Source organism: Rhinatrema bivittatum, chromosome 4, assembly GCF_901001135.1.
Source record: "Rhinatrema bivittatum chromosome 4, aRhiBiv1.1, whole genome shotgun sequence".
Classification (NCBI taxonomy): domain Eukaryota; kingdom Metazoa; phylum Chordata; class Amphibia; order Gymnophiona; family Rhinatrematidae; genus Rhinatrema; species Rhinatrema bivittatum.
In genome coordinates this window covers 312,914,066-312,935,017 of record NC_042618.1, presented here as the reverse complement: position 1 = coordinate 312,935,017, position 20,952 = coordinate 312,914,066, and the positions used below count along the sequence as shown (strand labels likewise).

General features: G+C 44.4%; 1 protein-coding gene across 3 annotated transcripts in view; it reads left to right on the top strand.

Annotated features, from left to right (window-relative positions):
• Positions 1-20,952, top strand: part of WDR45B (WD repeat domain 45B) — a 147,194-nt gene that overhangs the window by 59,040 nt on the left and 67,202 nt on the right. For 2 of the 3 annotated variants that reach the window (XM_029600266.1, XM_029600269.1), the window contains one exon: positions 13,356-13,457. The exons of the other annotated variant lie outside the window; for it this stretch is intronic. In XM_029600266.1, coding sequence (XP_029456126.1) covers positions 13,356-13,457 — 102 coding nt within the window. The remainder of the gene's footprint in view (positions 1-13,355; positions 13,458-20,952) is intronic. 3 annotated transcript variants of the gene reach the window in all.

Sequence of the window (20,952 nt, the reverse complement as noted above, 5' to 3'; positions counted from 1 at the left end):
CAGTAAATAAACAAGAAATTTTGACCTATTTCTTATCTTGTCAATCACCACTTGCAAAACAAGTGCAAAAGAGTTGATTCCACTAAAACTTATTGGTGGGGTAATTGTAGTATTCTAAACCTCAAAGATTTTTGTACTCTATTCTTGAAGTCTGTTTTCTTTGCCACTAGGGTGCTGGAAACTGATTTTCCCCACATTCTGGATTGTAATTCTTGCAGATTACTATGGATTGGAATTGCTGCTGACTCTGCCAGTGTTTCTGGAATCTGGAGGCATAATCTTTGCTCTATTCATTTTGTTGGTGTAATGTCTCTGGTAATTGGTGGGGGTAGGAGTATTATATCTCCTTCTGCCCCTGCATACAGTTGTGTAGGAAGACTTCAGTACAATTCGTTGATAATGGAACAACCTGCCCCAATGGTAAAGGTGTTGAGGACCAAATGCAGCATCTGAGACCCTTATTCAGTTCCTCCATTTTCCAGGCCCTTCTTTTCTGAGTACATGGTCCTGTCCGAGGCAGCAGTGACCAACATTCTTCTACCACAAATACAGTTCTTGAACCCACTCACCATGGATTTCTTCTTACTGGATATTATGAGAACCAAAAGGTCTTAAACTACTTTCTTGTGCTTTGATAGTTCTGTAGACTTGTGTGACAGCATAGATGGTGTCAGTACGCCATGCGTTGACAGTGCCAGTGCACCCAAGACTCTGTGCTTTTAGTGTGCTGGTTGCTTCAGCAGATCCACAAAATGGTGCTTTTCTTCGATGTATATCTCTTACTCAACCCTAAGGATTGGGAGATGATGGGGGAGATACTTTTGAGGAACATTTGCTCAATTCAAATCCTGGTAGGCTGCTGAGCTGTGTTCCAGGAGGCAGACCAAGTGCAGCTTCTGAGACACTTATTCAGTTCCTCCATTTTCCAGGCCCTTCTTTTCTGAGTATATGGTCCTGTCTGAGGCAGCAGTGACGAACATTCGTCTACCACAAATACAGTTCTTGAACCCACTCACCATGGATTTCTTCTTACTGGATATTGTGAGGACCAAAAGGTCTTAAACTACTACTTTCTTTTTCTTTTTTTTTTTTGGGGTAGCATTTAAAAGTATTGTTTATGGACTGTTGAGGCTGCAAAACAACTTTAAAGAAAAGAGATATTTGATTTTTTTTCTGTGAAAATCTGAGAGAAAGAAAGGTTTATATCCATGCTATTGCTCAATGAAAAAAGACTTATGGGGCTCATGAGGCAACGCCCATATGGGAATTCCTAAAAATGCTCAGTACAGCAAGAGCTCTACTAGCTAAGAGAAATGTTTTGTGCCACAGGATGTCATCACTCCACATGTAATGACTAAAAAACTTGTGTGTATTTTAACAACTTTGCTTACTGTAAACGGTGCTTTCCATAGCTAGCAGGATGAATCAGCCATTACATGGGTGATGTCATCCAGTGGCACTGAACAAACTTCTCTCACAGCTAGTAAAGCTTTTGCTCCACTGAGCATGTGAGGGAATTCCCACTAGGATATTACCTTGGAGCCCCTTCAGTCAATATCAGAGTTAAATCTAGTCAAGTTGTCAACTCTCCAGGGAGGCCGGCCAGTATTTAATATTGCTAATTCATTCTGCTATCTACGGAAGACACCATTTAAGCAAACTTGCTTTTTCCATCAATTAAGCAGGGATGAATTAGCCATAATATGTGGGGAGACTCAAGCTGTGAGTTGCTGCAGAGTGTTTACTGAATAAGCAACCTGAACCCCACTATGGAGAGTAGACTACTGAGTACACAGGCTATACAAAACTGCTTGTCTGAATTTACTGTCATATTTTGAGAGATTGCCCAGACAGGAATGGGATGTAAAGGTGTATACTGACAACACTTTGCAGCTTTCAGATGTCTTCAAGAAGCATGACTTGCAGATGAGCCACTGATGCAATCATGGCTCTAACTTGATGAGTCTCTATAGTATATGTAATTTGAAGGCCTGCTGGTCCATATAGTGTACGATGCAGTCTGCTAGCCGGTTGGACCCTGTATGTTTGGCCTCAGCTCTGCCTAATCTATTGGGATTGTAAGAGATGAATAGTTGCAAAGTCTGGGGATGAAGCTGAATTTTTCTCATATAATAAGCCAAAGCCCATTTATAGTCCATGGTATGAAGGACTTGCTCGCCTTCATGTGCATGAAGTTTGGGAAGAATGTAGGAAGCACAATGGCTTGATTAATATACAACGCTGATACAATCTTTGGCAGAAATTTTAGGTGGGTGTGGAAGACCACCCTATTGTGAAAAAATTGCACATAAGGAGGATAATGAACTAAAACTTGAACTTGCTTTTCTTCTGGCTGAGGTTACTGTGACCTGTAATATTACTTTCCATGTTAGAAATCTGAGTGGGGCCAGCTTCATCAGTTGTGCCTGGATCACATTTAGATCCCATGGAACATGAGGTTTTACACCTGATGGTTAATATGCCACAAACCTTTCATGAATTTTGACATTAATTGATGAATGCAGATATGCTTAACCTCAATTTGATCATGGTAAACTGCTTTGGCACTGAGATGCACTCTTACTGATAAAGTGGCTAGGCCAGATTCAGAAAAGGAGAGCAGATAGTTCAGTACCTCTTTTGGTTCACATCGAAATAGATCCAAATTGTTGCGTTGACACTGTGTGTGGAAAACCTTTTCCATTTGAAACTGTAAGCTCTTCTAGTTGAAGGTTTTCTGGCAGACTGTGGGATAGCACAAGTGGTCTGTAACATCCCAGAGGAAAGACGCACTGGACTCTGGTCTTTGCACATAAAACGTTATTCTTCATAAGCAAATGGTTTCAACATAAACAGCTTACTTTCAGCAACATTCACATTCAGCATTTACCTTCAAGACTGAGATGTGTCAGGAGTTGCCTTCTCCTGGGCCTCTGTTCCCCTCTGGGCTTATGCCCTTAATTCCTGCTCTCAGGGGACCCCCCCACATAAAGTTACGTGCTTGCCTAACTTAAGGTTTGCCAAGCCAAATGCCTGTTTAAGGAGGGTTTTAGAGATTTTCCTTCACTTGGACATTAATATGTCCTCCCCTGCTTTAGGTAAGGACAAATCTTATCATAGTGTGGCTCAATATCCAAGCTATCAAGTTGAGGGAGGGAAGATTCGGATGAAACAGACATCGTCCTCCCACAAGCATGGATCTGATCCAAGAGGTATCAGAGGATGACTGGCGAGCTGCATTAGATAAGCGAACTAGATCTGTTTGAGCCACACTGGAACTGTGAAGATCAGATGGGCTTACTCTTTTCTAGATAAGCTTAAAGAAGGGTTGGAGAAGCATGTGGGAAAAATTGTGGATATTTATTTATTTAAAAAAAAAAAAAAATTATATACCACACAATAAGACATTTACATGTCCGTCTAAGCGGTTTACAAGTGTACATACATAGATTAGAACAAATTGACATGATATAGAGGTTTTATACAAAAATAAGTCTTTAAAATATAAGAAAAGATTTTGCAGAGTTTGTTATTCTATAAGCGTCATTAAATAAGTGTGTTTTTAACATTTTCTTAAACTCTTTGTGGTTTGATAAAGTGCAGATATTTTCAGGAACAGAGTTCCATAATATTGGACCTGCTACTGAGAGAGTTCTTTTTCGTATTAAGGCTAGACTGATAGTTCTGACTGATGGAATTTCTAGTAAACATTTGTCCATAGACCTGAGTTGTCTTGAAGGTTTATATATACGTAACATGGAGCACAGCCATTCTGAATTGATGTTATAGAGTAGATTATGTATGGTAGATAGAATTTTATATCTGATACTGTGAGTTACAGGAAGCCAATGTAGGTGTTGTAAAGTAGGTGTTATATGTTCTTTACGTGGTAGGTTGTAGATCATTCTTGCAGTTGCATTTTGGACAAGTTGTAATGGGTGTATTGAAGATAATGGTAATCCTAAGTATAATGCGTTACAGTAGTCCAAATTTGTTAAAATTAGAGCTTGGGTAATTGATCGGAAGTCAGATGGTAGTAGTAATGGTTTAAGTTTTTTGAGCATGTGTAATTTGAAGAAAGATTTTTTAACAGTTTCGGATATGTGTTTGGAGAGTGACAACTTTGAATCAATGATTATTCCTAAATTTCTTGATGGGGTTTTATGGGTATGTTCTGTTTGTCAAATGAGAAGGATTGTGGTGGTTGATGTATAGACTCTCGTACTGTTGAAAGGTAAACTAGTTCAGTTTTTGCTGCATTTAATTTTAGTCTATTGTGAGGTAGCCAAGTTTTTATGGTTGTTAAGTATATTTGTAACAAAGAGAAGGTTTTGGCCCAAGAATCAGAAAAAGGTATGATGAATTGAATGTCGTCAGCATATATTTTAAAGTTTTAGGTTAAGTCCATCAAGAAGGCGACATAATGGTAAGAGGTATATGTTGAAGAGAAGTGCGGAAAGTGATGAACCTTGTGGAACTCCTGTTTTGGTTGTGTACCATTCTGATTTGAATTTTCCTAGTGTAATTCTCTGTGGTCTGTTGGAAAGTAATGTAGTAAATCATCTGGTGACTATGCAGAAAGTATTGAACAATTTGCCATTCAGCTGGCCAAGATGAAAAAAGAAAACTGCTCTAATGAATCGTATCAAGGATCAGGAAAATCATGCACATAGAAACAACTTGTATATTATTGGACTCCCAGAAAAAAAGTCACGAGGAGGCGGCTTCCTACCACTGTTCCCTCTGAGTTTTGTGCATGTACATGCATGTACAGGATTGCTAACTCCTCCCCTCTGGAGGAGGAGAGCGTAATACGATGCAGTTGGTTGTATCCAGCAGCCTGTACAGGGTCAAGTACATTGGGGTGGCTTGCAAAAATTTGACCAGATTCTTAGATTTGAGCTAAATTTCAGCAGACTTAATAACCTGCTAAACCATCACACCAAGGTCACATTCCCAGCAGATACCTAATGGCCTGCCTAACCCTTCACATATGAAAAAAAGAAGAGCCATGCTGGGTCAGATCAAGGCCCATCAAACCAAACATTTTGTCTCTAGTTCGGGTCACTTGGATGTACCCAGTAGATCTTAATGAGGCAATTCATTCTTTGTTGCTCACTCCCAGAGTTAAGAGGGACAATCCCCAGGTCCACCTAATAGTTGTTAATGGATCTGTCCTCCAGGAACTTGTCCAAACCTTTGTTAAACCCAGCTATACCTTGACCACAGCCTTCAGCAACAAATTCCACAGCTTTATTTTGCACTGACTGAAAAAAAATTGACCTAAATCTACCACTAGGTTAGTTTTACAACTAGGAGATTCTCCATGAAACTATATGAAAGGTAAATTGTTCGCTATTTACCTGCTTCACTCCAATCATGAATTTATAAACCTGTATCATAACTCTCTTAATCATCTAAGCTGAAGAGCCCTAACCTGTTCAGCCTTTCTTCATAAAGGAACCATAATTATTTCCGTTGCCCTTCTCTGTACCTCTGCTATATCTTTGTCAAGGTGTGATCTCACCATAGAGCTATGCAGAGGTATTAATGATATTCTCAGTTTTGTTCTCCAGTCCTTTCCAAATAAATTCCTAACATTCTATTTGCTTTTTTTGACTGCCATCACACACTGAACTGAAAACTTCAGTGTATTGTCCACAGTGATTCCAAGGTCCTTTGAGTGATAACTCCTAATGTGAACCCAATTTTCAAAGGCATTTGCTTGGGTAAAACAGTGCTTTACCCATAGAAATGGTCTTTTATAAAATTACCCACCCAGTATACAGTAAAGCAAGTTTAATTACAGTGTTTTCCATAGATAGCAGGATGAATTAGACATTACATGTGGGTGATGCCATCTGGCAGCAGCAAACAAACCTTTCTCTTAGCTAGTAGAGCTTTTGCTCTACTGAGCATGTGTGGCATGAACCCGCCTCAGTCGATTTTAGAGCTGATTCTAGCTAGGTAGTTAACTCTCCAGGGAGGCAGGTAGGAATTTAGCAAGACTAATTCATTCTGCTGTCTATGGAGAACATCATTTATGGTAAGCAAACTTGTTTCTTCATTGACAAGCAGGGCTGGATTAGCCATGACGTATGGGGAGTCCCAAACTGAGAATTGCAGCAGAGCATTTAATGAATTAGCAGCTCACGTCCCACCATTATTAGGTGGACTTGGGGAAATTCACTGCTTATCTCTGGGATAAGCATCATGTAATCTATCTACCTTTTGTGATCTTGTCAGATACTTGTGACCTGGATTGGTCACTGTTGGAAACATGATACTGGGCTTCATGGACATTAGGATTTCCCATACTGGGTCAAAACAATGTTCTGATGTTCAGGAGATAAAGCCGACCAGATTAGAGTATTGGCATTTTTGTCTAATCTTGCACACAGTTTTAAGAACAATTTTAAAAAGATATAGGATCACTGGAGAAAGTGCAGAGATGGGTGACCAAAATAAGTGGCATGATTCAGCTGCCTCTTGAGGTAAGGCTAAGGAAGTTAGAGCTGTTCAGTTTGGAGAAGAGACAACTGAGTAGGGATATGATAGAGGTCTACAAAATCATGAAAGGACTTGAACAAGTTAATGTAAATCAGTTAATAGGACTAGGGGGCTTTCCATGAAGTTAGCAAGTAGCTCATTTAAAACAGAAGAAAATTGGAATTCATTGCCAGAGGATGTGGTTACAGCAGTTAGTGTAACTGGATTTAAAAACGGTTTGGATAAGTTTCTAGAGGAAAAATTCATACACTGCCATTAATTAACAAGCAATAGTGGCTTGAGAATTATTTAATGTTTGGGTACTTGCCAGGTACTTGTGACTTGGATTGGCTACTGTTGGAAACAGGATACTGGGCTTGATAGACCCTTGGTCTGACCCAGTATGGCAATTCTTATGTTCAAGCTGCTGCTGCTGTTAATTGTGTTTGCAGAAGAAGAGAAACATTGTGTGTGTGCCTGTGTGAGATTGAGCATGTGAGACTGAGAGACAGCCTGTGTGTGTACGCCTGTATTAGACCGAGCATGAGTTAAGAGACGGCGCATGTGAGAGTGAAGAGAGCCTGTGGATGTGATTACCTGTGTGAGGCTGAGCACGTGAGAGTGAGAGGCAGCGTGTGTGTGCCTGTGTGAGACTAAGCATGAGTAAGAGAAGCCTGTGTGAGACTGAGAATGTGAGAGAGAGCCTGTGGGTGTGTTTGCATGTATGAGGCTGAGCACATGGATAAGAGACATCCTGTGTGTGTGTGCGCGCCTGTGTGAGACTGAGCACATGGATGAGAGACAGCCTGTGTGTGCGTGTGCCTGTATGAGGCTGAGCATGTGAAAGTGAGAGCCTGCGTATGCGTGCCTGTGTGAGGCTTGAGCATGTGAAAGTGAGAGACCCACCTGTGTGTGTGTGTTTTTGTGTGTGTGCACAAGACTGAACAAAAGTAGGTGAGAGGCAGCCTGGTGTTTGTGAAAGTGAGACTGAGCATGTGAGAGTGAGGGAGACAGTACATGATACAAGACCTCCTTCTTCTCCTCTTACTAATCCAAGACAATCTCAGAGCACCGTTAAATCAAAAGTTCCCAGCTATAGAGAGCCAGGGGATTTTTTTAAAAATCCTTATTAGTTTTAATTATTGGATGCTTGTATCTGCTGTTTTGAAATGTTTTATTGGTGTTTGGAACATTTTTATGAGTTTTAATTGTTGGATGTTATTCTGTTCTTCACCTGTTATGAAATATGTCTTTTTTTATTAGTATGATTTTATTACTATTATTTTGTTTTTTTAATTTTTTTATGAGGAATGGTGATAATGTTTTTCCATTGTTGTACTGTTGTGGCTTCCATTTCAGTTTTTGTCTGTATATTTCCATTCATACTTACAGTATGACCTTTTTATTCTGTATTTGGTAAGGGTCTGTCTGTATTTTGCATGTATGACCATGGTGAGGTATTCTGCCAGTGTGTAGTTTTTCTGTAAAGATCTATAGTAGCCTGGCTTGTTCTATTTTCCTAATAGGTGTAATGTTATTTTAGGGTCTCGTGTAATATTGGCACCTCTACCTTTTCTTAAGTGGGGTTATTACTGTTTGCGTGCTGGCCCTTAGTTTTGTTTTAGTATGGAGGTTTTATTGTATTGTTATTGTTATAATTCATTTACTTGTGATTTTCAGAGTGCTAAGCCCACACTGAACATGTTACAATAAGCCTAAGGGTTCCAAGTGCCTTTTTTTTTTTTTTTAACTTTTTTGCAGGGTTTTCTGGTTGGCACAACAGTGCATGTAAATATAATGGGGCAAATTTTAAAAGCCCTGCGCGTCTATGTTGCATAGGCTGCTGGCGTGCGCAAAGCCCCGGGACACGCATAAGTCCCGGGGGCTGTGCTTGGGGGGGGGCGTGGCATTTGGGGGCATTCCGGGGGCGGGGCTGTGGGCGTGGTGCCGGCCCGGGGGCATTCTGGGGGCGTGGCCGAGGCCTCCGAAACAGCCCCCGGGCCAGGGAATGGCCTGCCGGCGCGCGCGCAAGTTACACCTGCCTCGGGCAGGCGTAACTTTCTTAACAAAGGTAGGGGGGGGATTTAGTTAGGGCTGGGGGGTGGGTTAGGTAGGGGAAGGGAGAAGAAGGTGGCGGGGGGGGGCCGGGAAAAAAGCTTTCCTCCGAGACCGCTCCGATTTCAGAGCGGCCTCGGAGGGAACAGAGGCAGGCTGCTTGGCTCGGCGCGCACAGGTTGCAAAATTGTGCAACTCCCTGCGCATGCCGACCCTGGATTTTATAACATGCGTGCGGCAGCGCGCGCATGTTATAAAATCGGTGTAGATTTGTTCGTGCCGGGTTGTGCGAACAAATCTACGCCCGCACATAACTTTAAAAATGTACCCCAATATGATGTGATTTGTTTGTTTACCTCAGACTGTACTTTTGTCATTTTTCATATAAAATCTATTATAAATGCATAATTTTTAATTGTTTTGGGAAGGAGGGTGCGCAAGGCTGTACAGTTCACAAGGCAGACTTCTTTACTCACTGAGCCCAGTAGGACACACTCTTGTCCTCCATTCCTGCCGGAGCCCTGCGAGAAAAGGAAATTTTCTTTCTCTTCTGGGCTAGTGATAACTGACTCTATCTTCCCCTGCTGGGCCTGAAAGTGACAGCAGAAGAAAAATGGCTGCTGGCGCCATGGGGGACAGAGAATGCAGCTTGTACAAACATTTATTTCTGTTCAGAGAGAATACTCTTATCTTTCCCTTGTCATTCTTAACAATAAAAGTAATATTGAGGCTTTTTGTTTTTAGTTTAGCTGTGGATTGTTGAGTATTCACTAATCAACCTCGTTTCCTTAATATAACCGATCTTCAACCTCCAAGTAACAAGGAAACCCCTTGGTACGTGGTTTTTTTGTGCGGTTGCTATTGATAGGCCAGCCACAGAGTGGGTGGTCCATCTCAATAGCTCCCGTATTTTATTGTTTTATTTCCTTTTTCAAACTTTAACTCACAATTAGCAATTTTTTAATTTGTTTGTGCTCTCATTTCCCGATATGCGGTCTGATCCACCATTCACTTGAACAAGTCCTTTATCAGGTACTTATCTTGTCTTCTAAATGCTGATTGCTGCCGCTATTGATGGGTTCAGTGCCGCTCGCCCGACAATGGCCATGTTTCGGCAGAACTCTGCCTGCTTCAGGGCCTCGGGGAAATGTCTTCTATTGTGTCCAAATTATGGGTCCATCATGGAAAAAGCACATAACTTCTTTTTTAAAACATTTTAAAACCAATTCTTATCTAATCTAAAGCAAAATCTATAACCCACTGCCCAGGTTTATAGTACTTACTTTTTCCGCGTGTAGAACCTTTTAATGTGAGCGGCGCCTTCATGTGTTAATCTGGCGTCTCTCCCTATTCAACAATTTAATTTTTCAAATTAAGCAGCATCCAAGGGGAGGTGATTTAAATTTGCAACTCATGCAGATGGAACAAAGATTCATCTACATGTGGGATACAGTTACACCAAAAGGATTGAATCGTGAGATAAACTGGGCCATCTTTGGTTAACTCTAGGAATATGAGGAGGTTTACATCAGAAGAGCAAGAGAGAGAGCGGAAAGGGTAACATAGGCATAGGGATGCAGCCTGCAAAGAGTGCGTTGATTTAACTAGAAGGGGTGCATATGTGGCATGGCACACCGATTTTGGAAGCAGGTAGGGGAAATGCCACACCAGGAGGACATTAAAGGAGATTATACGACGGATCTGAGATAAAGAAGTAGCTAGAGGGATGTATTAAAGAGAAACACTAAATCAGGGAAACGTTAAACAAGGGTATGAAATCATTGGGTAATAAAAAGGCATTACAGCAAGTTTAAAATGATTGAAAAAATCATGATATCGCGGAAAAATTAAGTAAAAAAGCCGACAGTAAGACTCAATGTGGCTAGGGAGATGACAAACAAGTTTAGAAGATTATTGGAGAAAATCACAAGATCGCAGTAATATCAAGAAAGCAATAAGGGAAAGTTAAAGTGATTATAAGTCCTGCATACATGGGGAAACATCACACAAATAGCAATTAAGGATTCAACACGTTGGCTGCAAAGAAAACAAGGAGGGTATATGAAAGAAAATAGCAGGTGTCCATCAGGTCCAACATTAATCATGAAGAACTCCCTGAAGATTAATTAAGTCAGAAATTGCTTTAATTCAAAAGACCTAGCCCCGTGTGGGCACAAGGATGAAATCAAACACGGTGGGAAACCCACACATAGGCAAAATCCGGTGCAATACGGCTATAAAATATCAGAAAAACAGCAGCAGGAAAGCAGTTCTCTATCAAGTCTTCTGCATAGAAGAAAAAGGCTAACACCGGATGAAAGAGGTCCTTCATCAGGTCCGATGAAAAAGAATTTTTCTCCAATCGGGACAGCTAGGCAATTTTTTGATTAAAATCAGCGAATGTAATGGATTTAATAACCGAAGTAAGGTTGAAAATGCAAATAGGAGTAAAAGAAGAAACACAAAAGAAAAATAAAACAAAATCGAGGGAAGGCATGAAATCACATGACCAAGGGGCACTCAAGGGTGCTAGCACCTAGGTCTCAAAAGAGACAAACGGGATTGGTCCAAAAGTGGGGGAAGAGGGCTATATAAGTGGTTGAATAGGGAGAGACGCCAGATTAACACATGAAGGCGCCGCTCACATTAAAAGGTTCTACACGCAGAAAAAGTAAGTACTATAAACCTGGGCAGTGGGTTATAGGTTTTGCTTTAGATTAGATAAGAATTGGTTTTAAAATGTTTTAAAAGAAGTTATGTGCTTTTTCCATGGTGGACCCATAATTTGGACACAATAGAAGACATTTCCCCGAGGCCCCTGAAGCAACAGAGTGCTGCTGAAACATGGCCATTGTCGGACGGCAGCAATCAGCATTTAGAAGACAAAATAAGTAACTGATAAAGGACTTGTACAAGTGACTGGTGGGTCAGACCGCATATCGGGAAATGAGAGCACAAACAAATTAAAAACTTGCTAATTGTGAGTTAAAGTTTGAAAAAGGAAATAAAACAATAAAATACGGGAGCTATTGAGAATAGGCCAGCCACAGAGTGGTTGGTCCATCAATAGCAACCGCACAAAAAAACCACGTACCAAGGGGTTTGGAGGTTGAAGGTGGATTGTTGAGTGGCATGTCACACAAGTGAGCCCTGTCCATCAGGTGTGTCACGACAGGAAGAAGGTTCAGAACTACTGGTCTACATCATTATGTTAGCAAGAGCCTCACAAAGAGTCAGATGTACTGACAAAATGACAAAGTACATTATAACAATAACAAACTTTTTTTGCATTTTGTCTATGGGAAAATGCTTAGTACAGTAGATCAGGTCCAAAGTATTTCTCACCCCTGGATTGACTGATCTTAAGTCACAAATGTCAGATTGCGTGAACAAATTGACTGTTCTGTGTGAGCTAATTTGTGATGGTGTTTCGAACACAGTTGCTATCATGAATTCCAGGGAACTGTTTAAAGAATTGTTAACGATGGCTTAACAGTAATATTTGTATTTGAAGTAGACTTTTGCTTGAGCCCTGGAAACACTGTCGGGCCGATACAGTAAAATGCACGGGAGAGCCTGCGCTCAGAGACAAGCACCCACTCTCCCAACGCACGCCCAGGCCACTCTCCTGGGCACACGATTTTCTATTCAAATGAGGGCCCGTGGTAATAAGGAGGCGCTAGGGAGACTAGCTTCTCCCTAGCGCCTCCTTATTGACAGAAGCGGCAGCTGTCAGCGGGTTTGACAGCCGACGCTTAATTTTACTGGCGTCGGTTGTCGAACCTGCTGACAGCCACGGGTTCGGAAAACGGACGCTAGCAAAATTGAGCGTCCGTCTTCCAATCCGCGAGCCACGGGCTGATTTTTTTTTTTTTTTTTTTTTTAAATTTTGGGGCCTCAGACTTAATATCGCTATGATATTAAGTCGGAGGGTGTACAGAAAAGCAGTTTTTTCTGCTTTTCTGTACACTTGCCCGGTGCTGGCCGAAATTAACTCCTTTGGCAGGAGTTAATTTCTGAGAGTAAAATGTGCGGCTTGGCTGCATATTTTACTTTCTGGATCGCACAGGACTAATAGGCTCATCAACATGTATTTGCATGTTGTGGGCGCTATTAGTTTGGGGGGGGGGGGGGGGGGTGGGGGGGGGTTTGGCTATGCGTTTTTCACGCGCTATTACCCCTTACTGTATAAGGGGTAAAAATAGCGTGGCGAAAATGCGCAGCGAAACGGGGACCAACGGTGCGCTCAGTTGAGCGCACCATACTGCATCGGCCCATGTGTAGTGTATAGATAGCTTGCTGTTCCTCTTTGCAGGCAGTGAGAACAAAGGTGGTGGTTAACATCTGAGAAAGGAAGGGTATTCACTGTACTGTCCATGAAATGCCCGTGCACAGGAACAGGCCTTTTGTATTTAGCCTGTTATTTAACATAAAGAGCCTTTCACTGGGTCACCTACATAATTGACCTTTATATATTTATTTATTTATTTATAGATTCTTCTATACCGTGGTACGTATAGCTATACATCACCTCGGTTTACAGTGAAACAATAAATTAGCAACAGGCTTTACTTATAACAGTTTACACAGTAAAACATATAACAGCAACAGGCTTTACAGAAAACATTGGGTTTCAAGGGTAATATGCTAACATCATTAACAATAATAACTATAAAATATTAATAATCAAGTATAACGCAGGAGTAAATTATATATAGCAGCTCTCCATCAGAAAGAGCAAACTGATCTGATCTGAACAAACTATTTCAGGTATAAATATATTTACAGTCTCTCTGCTTTTTTTTCCCCAGAATTTCTCGAAGGGGGAGTTGGCCATGTTGAAATGTTATTTCGATGTAACTACTTAGCATTAGTTGGCGGAGGAAAGAAGCCAAAGTATCCTCCAAATAAAGGTACAGAATTTTTTAGCCCCTGAAATTCCTCCAAAATTCAGTAGATAGTTTCCTCAGCTCCAGAATTATTTGCCCTCCAAAATCAATGTAAAACCCTCAAATGCTCCTTGAAGATAGGAAAATTTTATATATTGTGTACAAGCTTTGGCTGGCAACAGTTTATTTGCAGCCATAAACTAGGGGTAAATGGGTTCATTTTTGCCTCATGGATATATTGGATTGGATACCAGGTTGCTGCAGTTCTGCAGATGCACAGTACATTCAGTATTGCAGAATCTCTTAAGTATTTTTGTGTTTTGAGTATTTACTAGTGAAAAGGGAATAAACAAGATCAAAGGGTACAAAATCCAGAAGTTTGTTTCTCCTAGGACAAGCAGGATGGAAATCCTCCCACATGGGTCACATCAACAGATAGAGCCCCAGGACGCGGGATCCCTCTTCAGTTTCTTCTTGTCTGCAGCGCTATCGTCTTGCGGTTGTGGAGCTCTGCTCTATTTGTGTGATTTTCAAGTAATTTCCCAGTCTGTTTTGACTATTCCTGTGCCGGGGTCCCTCTTCTTCCTACCGGCTTAGTAGGATGGTGTGGTAAGTTTTTTGTTTTTTTTTTTCTTCTTTTTCTGCGGTCAGTTCCCGGTGATGTCTAGTTCTCTATGGCCACTGGGCACCGACCACTTGCCAGGTCTTTTTGTAATGGATTCATCAGGATTTCGTCGATGCCCCCAGTGTCTACGGACTGTGTCGTTCATGGATCTGCATGAGGTATGTATCCTCTGCCTGGGCGCATCGCACGACTTTAGGGGGGGGTGTCATTTTTGCGCCAGATGACCTCCAAAGGCCGTCACACCCAGCTAGACAAAGTGGAGAAGCTCTTCGGTTCCAAAAAATCTGAACTTTCAACTCCAGCATCGGGGGCATCAGCTCTGAGAGGCCATGGGAAGGCGATGGACTCCGAGCCTTCGCTGTCCACTCACCCGCCAGGGGCCCCTTCTGGGCCCATCGGTGTCTTTGTGCTCTAGGACGTTAGGATCATCTCAGTCCTCCTTGGCACCAGGGAAAGACCGGGCCAAGCACAGAGGGAAGTTCCGGAAGCATCGCCACCTGTCGCCGTCTTCGCACGGCACTGGGCTCGGGTTGGCATCAGGGCCTGCTGTGATGCCCCTGAAGCAACACTGCGGAAAGGAGGCGCCATCCTCCATCAAACCTGGGAGTCCCAGGTGTTCCCCACAGATGCTGGTACTGGACATAATCTCCCTCAGGGCTCTGAGGGAGATCTGGTGACGCCTCCCTCTCCTTCGTCCATCTTGTCATCGGCAGACTTTCAACAGGAGTTGGACTGCAGGGTACAATAGGAAGTGATCCGAGCCTTGCAGGGCATCAAGCTGCCGGTACTTCTGGTGCCGGAGCCTGCACCCTCGATGTTGGCACCGCTGCTGGTGCACCTCGATGTCCTTCTTGGCGTTCTCCCCATGCAGCTGCTGCTGGTGCCTGGGTCCATCGATACTCCAGCGGCCACAGTTGCCTCCTCTGTCCAGTGCGATTCCCATTATGGGTTCCTCTGAGGAGGAAGGCCCAGTGCAACCTGCGGCACTGCCAAGGTCCTTAGTTCCTCGACCAGCATTTCCCGGTCCGGTTCCGGGTACTTTGGGGACCTCGGTGCCCAAGCTGAGGGGCCTGCATAGGGGCCCTCTACTTGTGTCTCCGGGTGATCTTAGTGAGGAAGATGCCCCATATGACTCTGGGCAGGGGATGATACTTCTGAGTCCTCATCTAATGACTTGGAGGATCTTTCCTCTGACCCTTCTCTGGAGGAGCAGCGCTGGTCCTCGCCTGAGGACTTGACCTTTGCGGGGTTTGTATGGGCCATGGCAGAAACCATTCCATTTCAGTTTCTGATGGAAGAGGATGCCATGCATAAGATGCTGGAGGTTCTCCAGTTTGTTGATGCCCTGATGGAAGTGGTGACTGTTCCCATACATGAGATCTTCAAGGAGTTACTCCTTAGAATTTGGGAACACCCATCTCCATACCTCCAGTAAATAGGAAAGCTGATACTGTTTATCTGGTATTGTAGGCCTTGGTGTTTTGAGAGGCATCAGCTCCCACATCAGTCTGTCGTGGTGGAGTCCACCCTCAAGAAGGCCAGACATTCCTGTACCCATGCTTCCACCCTCTGGTCAAGAGCACAGAGCGCTGGATGGGCTGGGCAGGAAGGTGTTTCAAGGCACCATGTTGATCACCCGTAATGCTTCCTACTAGCTGTACATGAGACAGTACTCTCTGAACCTCTGGAAACAGGTCCAGATGTTGTTCGAACGTCTGACCCAGCAGCAACAGGACGCTTTTTTGGCTCTTGCTCAGCAAGAGTTGGAATGTGGCAAGCACAAAGTGCGCTCCACCTATGACGTGTTTGAAACATCTGCTAGGGTGGCAGTGGCGGGCATTGGTGCCCACAGGATGGCCTGGCTCCAAGCCTCTGATCTCCGGTCAGAGGTCCAGGAAAAGCTCATGGACCTCCCATGCACTGGCGAGAACCTTTTTGGTGATAAGGTGAGGAATGCTGTGGCTCAGTTGAAGGATCACCATGAGACTCTTCAACATCTTTCCACCAGTACATCAGACCCGCTGTCCTCTGCCAGGAAATCCTCGTGGCAGGGCTTGCGGAGGTCTTTTTTTCGCCAAAGGAAATATTATCCTCCGGCCTCTCATGCCCGTGACCAATGTGAGAGCTCTAGGAACTGTCCGAGGCAGCAGCAGACCCCCAGGCCCATTCTGAGCCCTGCTATGGGGTTTTGACTGGCTGCAAGGGAGCATAAACCAATCGGGCATACCCTTGACGTCAGACCCTCTGGTCAGAGACCAGCTGTAGTTCTTCGCTGACCACTGGCCTAGTGACACCTTGGTCTGGTGCGTCCTGTCCATTGATCGTCTAGGGTGTCGACTCAACTTTCTGGGTGTTTCTGTTGACTCTCCCCTTGCCCCTCTTGGGGTCAGACCTTGCATCAGGAAATACTCTTGACGGAGCTCTTTGCCCTTCTAACGGCCAGAGCAGTTGAACCCATCCTGCTGTTCCAGCAAGGGGAGGGGGGTTCTATTCTTGCTATTTCCTGATTCCAAAGGGAACGGGGGGGAGGAGGCTTTGCCCTATTTTGGACCTGAGAGCCTTGAACTGGTTTCTAAAAAGAGAAAAGTTCAAAATGGTCTCTCTGGGCACCCCCAGTTACCCTCCTTCAAGGAGGGGACTGGCTTTACTCTCTATCTTGAGGATGCATATGCCCACATCAAGATCTTCCCCAGCCACAGGAAGTATCTTTGGTTTTTCGTGGGCAAGAGGCATTTCCAGTACAGGGTGTTGCTTTTTGGCTTCGCCTCAGCCCCCCGTGTCTTCACCAAGTGCCTGGCAACAGTGGGGAGCGCACCTCTGCCACCTAGGGGTGCAGGTGTTCCCCTACAGGAATGACTGGCTGGTCAAGAGCACCACCCAGAAGGGAATGCTTCGGTCCCTGCTCTTGATCACTTGGGTGTTGGAGTCCCTCGGGTTTGTCATCAACTACCCGAAGTCCCATCTGACCCCGTTGCCGCAGTTGAACTTCATTGGCACCCTCTGGACGCGGCTCAGGCCAGAGCCTATCTGCCTCACGATCAGGTTCTTGCACTGGGAGCCCTTGCTCGTCTGGTTCACTGGAGCCGGCAGGTCTCAGCCAACCTAATGTTCCATCTACTGGGTCACATGGGTGCCATTGTCCATGTTATACCCTTCACTTGTTGCATATGCGCAGGGCCCATTGGATCCTGCAGTTCCAATGGCAGCAGGCCACCCAGGACCTCCACGTGCATATCCGCGTTACTCCGCCTCTCCAGACCACCTTGTCTTGGTGGGAGAGCCTGCCCAATTTGGAGTAGTGGTTCCTTTCCAGTCTCCCCCTTCCCAGGTTGTGTTTACCATGGATGCGTTGACACTGGAGTGAGGTGCCCATGCAGAGGGGCTCCACGCACTGGTCTGTGGACTGTTCAGGAAGCTCAGTGCCAGATCAACTTCCTGGAGCTTCGAACAATCCGTGCTCTGGGCGTTCTGGGATCACTTGTCCAACAATGCGGTCTTGAATCAAACCGACAAACAGGTGGCAATGTGGTACATCAACAAACAGGGAGGTACAAGATCATTCCTCCTGTCAGGAAGCAGTTCAGATTTTTGTGCATGCTTCTTCGAGCCGTGTACTTTAAGGGGCCAGAGAATGAGGTGGTCAACCGACTGAGTTGGGCCTTCCGACTCCATAGGTGGTCTCTGAATCTGACTATGGCAGACCGGTCTTCTGCCTCTGGGGAACTCCAGACGTGGATCTCTTTGCCTCCCCCTGCAACAGCAAAACTTCTGCTCCCTGTACAGGGGGGATGGCAAACCAGCCACAGATGACTTCGCTGAAATTGGGGCAGGGGCCTTCTGTACACATATCCTCTGCTTCCTCTGGTGATGAAGCTCTGGTAGGACAGGGGAACCATGGTTCTCATAGCCCCTCATTGGCCGAAGCAGGTCTGGTTCCCGCTCCTGCGGGATCTCGCTATCAGGAACCCGATCGGTCTCGGGACTTTCCTTTACCTCGACACACAGGGTCAGGGCTGTGCCATCCCAACTTCTAACAGCCTGGATGTTGAGGGGCTAATTCTGCAGCCCCTTGATCTGTCAGATGATGTGTCTCCAGTTTCTGGTAGCTTCCAGGAAGCCTTCCACTAGGAAGTCTTATGGCCTGAAGTGGAGGTTTGCCATATGAGCATCACTGGTTAGATCTGTTCTCCTGCTCTACACCGAAACTACTTGACTATCTGCTACAACTTTTGGATGATGGCTTGAAGACCAACTGTGTCATGATACACCTGAGTGCCATCAGGGCCTACCACCCAGGGAGTGGATGGTTTGCCCATCTCTATGCAATCCATAGTGGGGTGTTTTATGTGAGGTTTGATTCACTTAAAGCCTCCTCTGCGTTCTCCTGCTGTGTCCTGGTACCTTAATTTGGTGTTGGCGCAACTCATGAATGCTACCTTCGAGCTACTGTGCACCTGTGACCTGAAGTACCTGACTTGGAAAGTCATGTTTTTGGTTGCAGTCACTTCGGCACGCAGGGTCAGTGAGCTTCAGGCGTTGGTGATGTACCCACCATACACGAAGTTCTTTCATGATAGGGTGGTTCTGCTACGCACCCATAATTCCTGCCTAAGATGGTGATGGAGTTCCATCTATACCAGTCAATCGTCCTGCCTACCTTTTTCCCAGCCTCATTCGCACCAGGGTGAATGGGCTCTGCACAGCTTGGATTGCAAGAGAGACTTGGCCTTCTACCTGAAGTGGACAGCAGGCTACAGGCAGTCCACTCAACTCTTCATCTCATTTGATAGGAACAGATTGGGAATTGCAGATGCCAAGCAAACCCTGTCTAGCTGGCTGGCGGATTGCATCTCTTGCTATGCGCAAGTGGGACTGCAGCTTGGGGGCCATGAACAAGGCTCATTCTGTGAGAGCCATGGTGGCTTTGGTGGCCCACCTGAGAGCGGTTCCAGTGTCCGAGATCTGCAAGGCGGCGACGTGGAGTTCCCTCCACACTTTCGCTGCTCACTACTGTTCGGACAGGGACGACTGACACGATAGCAGCTTCGGCTAGTCTGTCCTCCGAAATCTCAGCTGTAGAACCCTACTCTTCCTGCCTAGGGCCCTTTTTTCGGGTTCAGGCTGTTTCCTACTTTTAACAACAGCACCTGTATTGTTGTGCCCGTTGGTACCTGGTTGGGTGCCTGTTGGTCTTGCTTGTTGCTTGGAAACAGCCTGTAGCTAGGGATTCACCCATGTGTGAGGACTACCATCCTGATTGTCCTAGGAGAAAGCAGAGTTGCTTACCTGTAACAGGTGTTCTCCTAGTGCAGCAGGATGTTAATCCTCACGAAATCCACCTGCCACCCCCTCAAAGTTCAGTTTCTCCTGTTTATTTTATTTTTTCATAATTCTATGCTACAAGGCTGAAGAGGGACCCCGTGTGGGCATGCTTAGTGTGACAAGTCAGTTTCTAGAAACTTTGACATAAGTTTTCCATGCTGTGGCTTCATCTGATGTTGCCACCTATGTGTGAGGACTAACATCCTGCTGCCCTAGGAGAACACCTGTTACAGGTAAGCAACTCTCCTTTCCTAGAAGCAAATGCCTCATTGTCTCCAAAGGCAATTTTCCAATGGATATAAACACAATGGGCTTGTGTACCCATTCATAATCCTCCTAATAATGTGATGACATTATTTTTCCTTCTGTGAAAGAACTGGAAGCTGTGATCATCAAGTGTATTTATGTGCCTGAAAAGAATTGGATGAAGGAAAACAGTATAAATCTAATTATTGTTGTATGGACTCACTCTAATTATGGAACCCTTGTGATTGACATGCTATGGACAGGTGAAGAAAATCTGCCTTCAACAGGGGATTTCTGTAGCTCATTTTCCCTGTCTGTTTCTGTGTGTATGTATTTGTGTTTGTCTGTCCACCCAAAAACAACTTGGCTATTTGATTTCCTATCAATGCCTAATTTTCATGGCATGTCACAGGGGCGGAGAAGCTGGACATGTGGATTATTTTCTGGATTCACAGAGGAATGCACATTCCAGAAAGTACGCCCCATTAGTTCTGTGGTGACCTCTTTTGTAATCTCCATGCACCACAAATTCATTTGAATTATGTCACTTAAAGTAAGGAACATAGGTTTCATGAGATCTGAATTCACATTCTCTCACCATTACTGTAATGGGGTGACATTTAAAATATGACTTTCAGTATCTAATTAGTATGGGTGCAATTGTGTTTCTTTTCTAATAATTACTTCAAAGGAAATGGGCATTTTTTTGCCTACTTTTCCAAAGAAATTACCTAGTCTGTGTGCATGTCTTTCCCCTGCTAATAACTTGGCTATCTGATGTTCTATCAACATCAAATTTTCCAGGCATGTCAGGGGGGCTCAGGAGGAGTTGAACACTGGTATTTTCTCTGAGGACAAACAGGATGGTAGTCCTTGCACATGGGTGACGACAGATGAAGCCTGGCGTCAAAGTTCAAGTTCAAGTTTCTAGAACTTTGACTGAACCTCATTGGGCATGCTCAGCATGCATTATGCCATACATCCATACAACAGTGCTCTTCAGTCTCTTCTTTTCCATGGAGCCTGTCATTTTGTGGTCTGATAAGAGCCTTACTTTTCTCAACTTTTGGGCCTTCTGGCCTGTTATAGGGAAAACTTCATTTTCGTGATAATTTTTCTTCACTTTGACGTGGGGGTCCTCCCCTGATGCTTCCTTTAGCATTCTAGATAGGATTTTCAATGGTTATCGTAAGTTTATTTTTGCAGTGATACCCCCGGGGCAGCAGTGCATTCAGTGCCCGCCAGCCATCGGCCACCACAGTCTATTTCGATCTCACGTTTCTTTTCTTTCGTGCCAACAGTCCACCACCTTAGGATTTAAGCGAT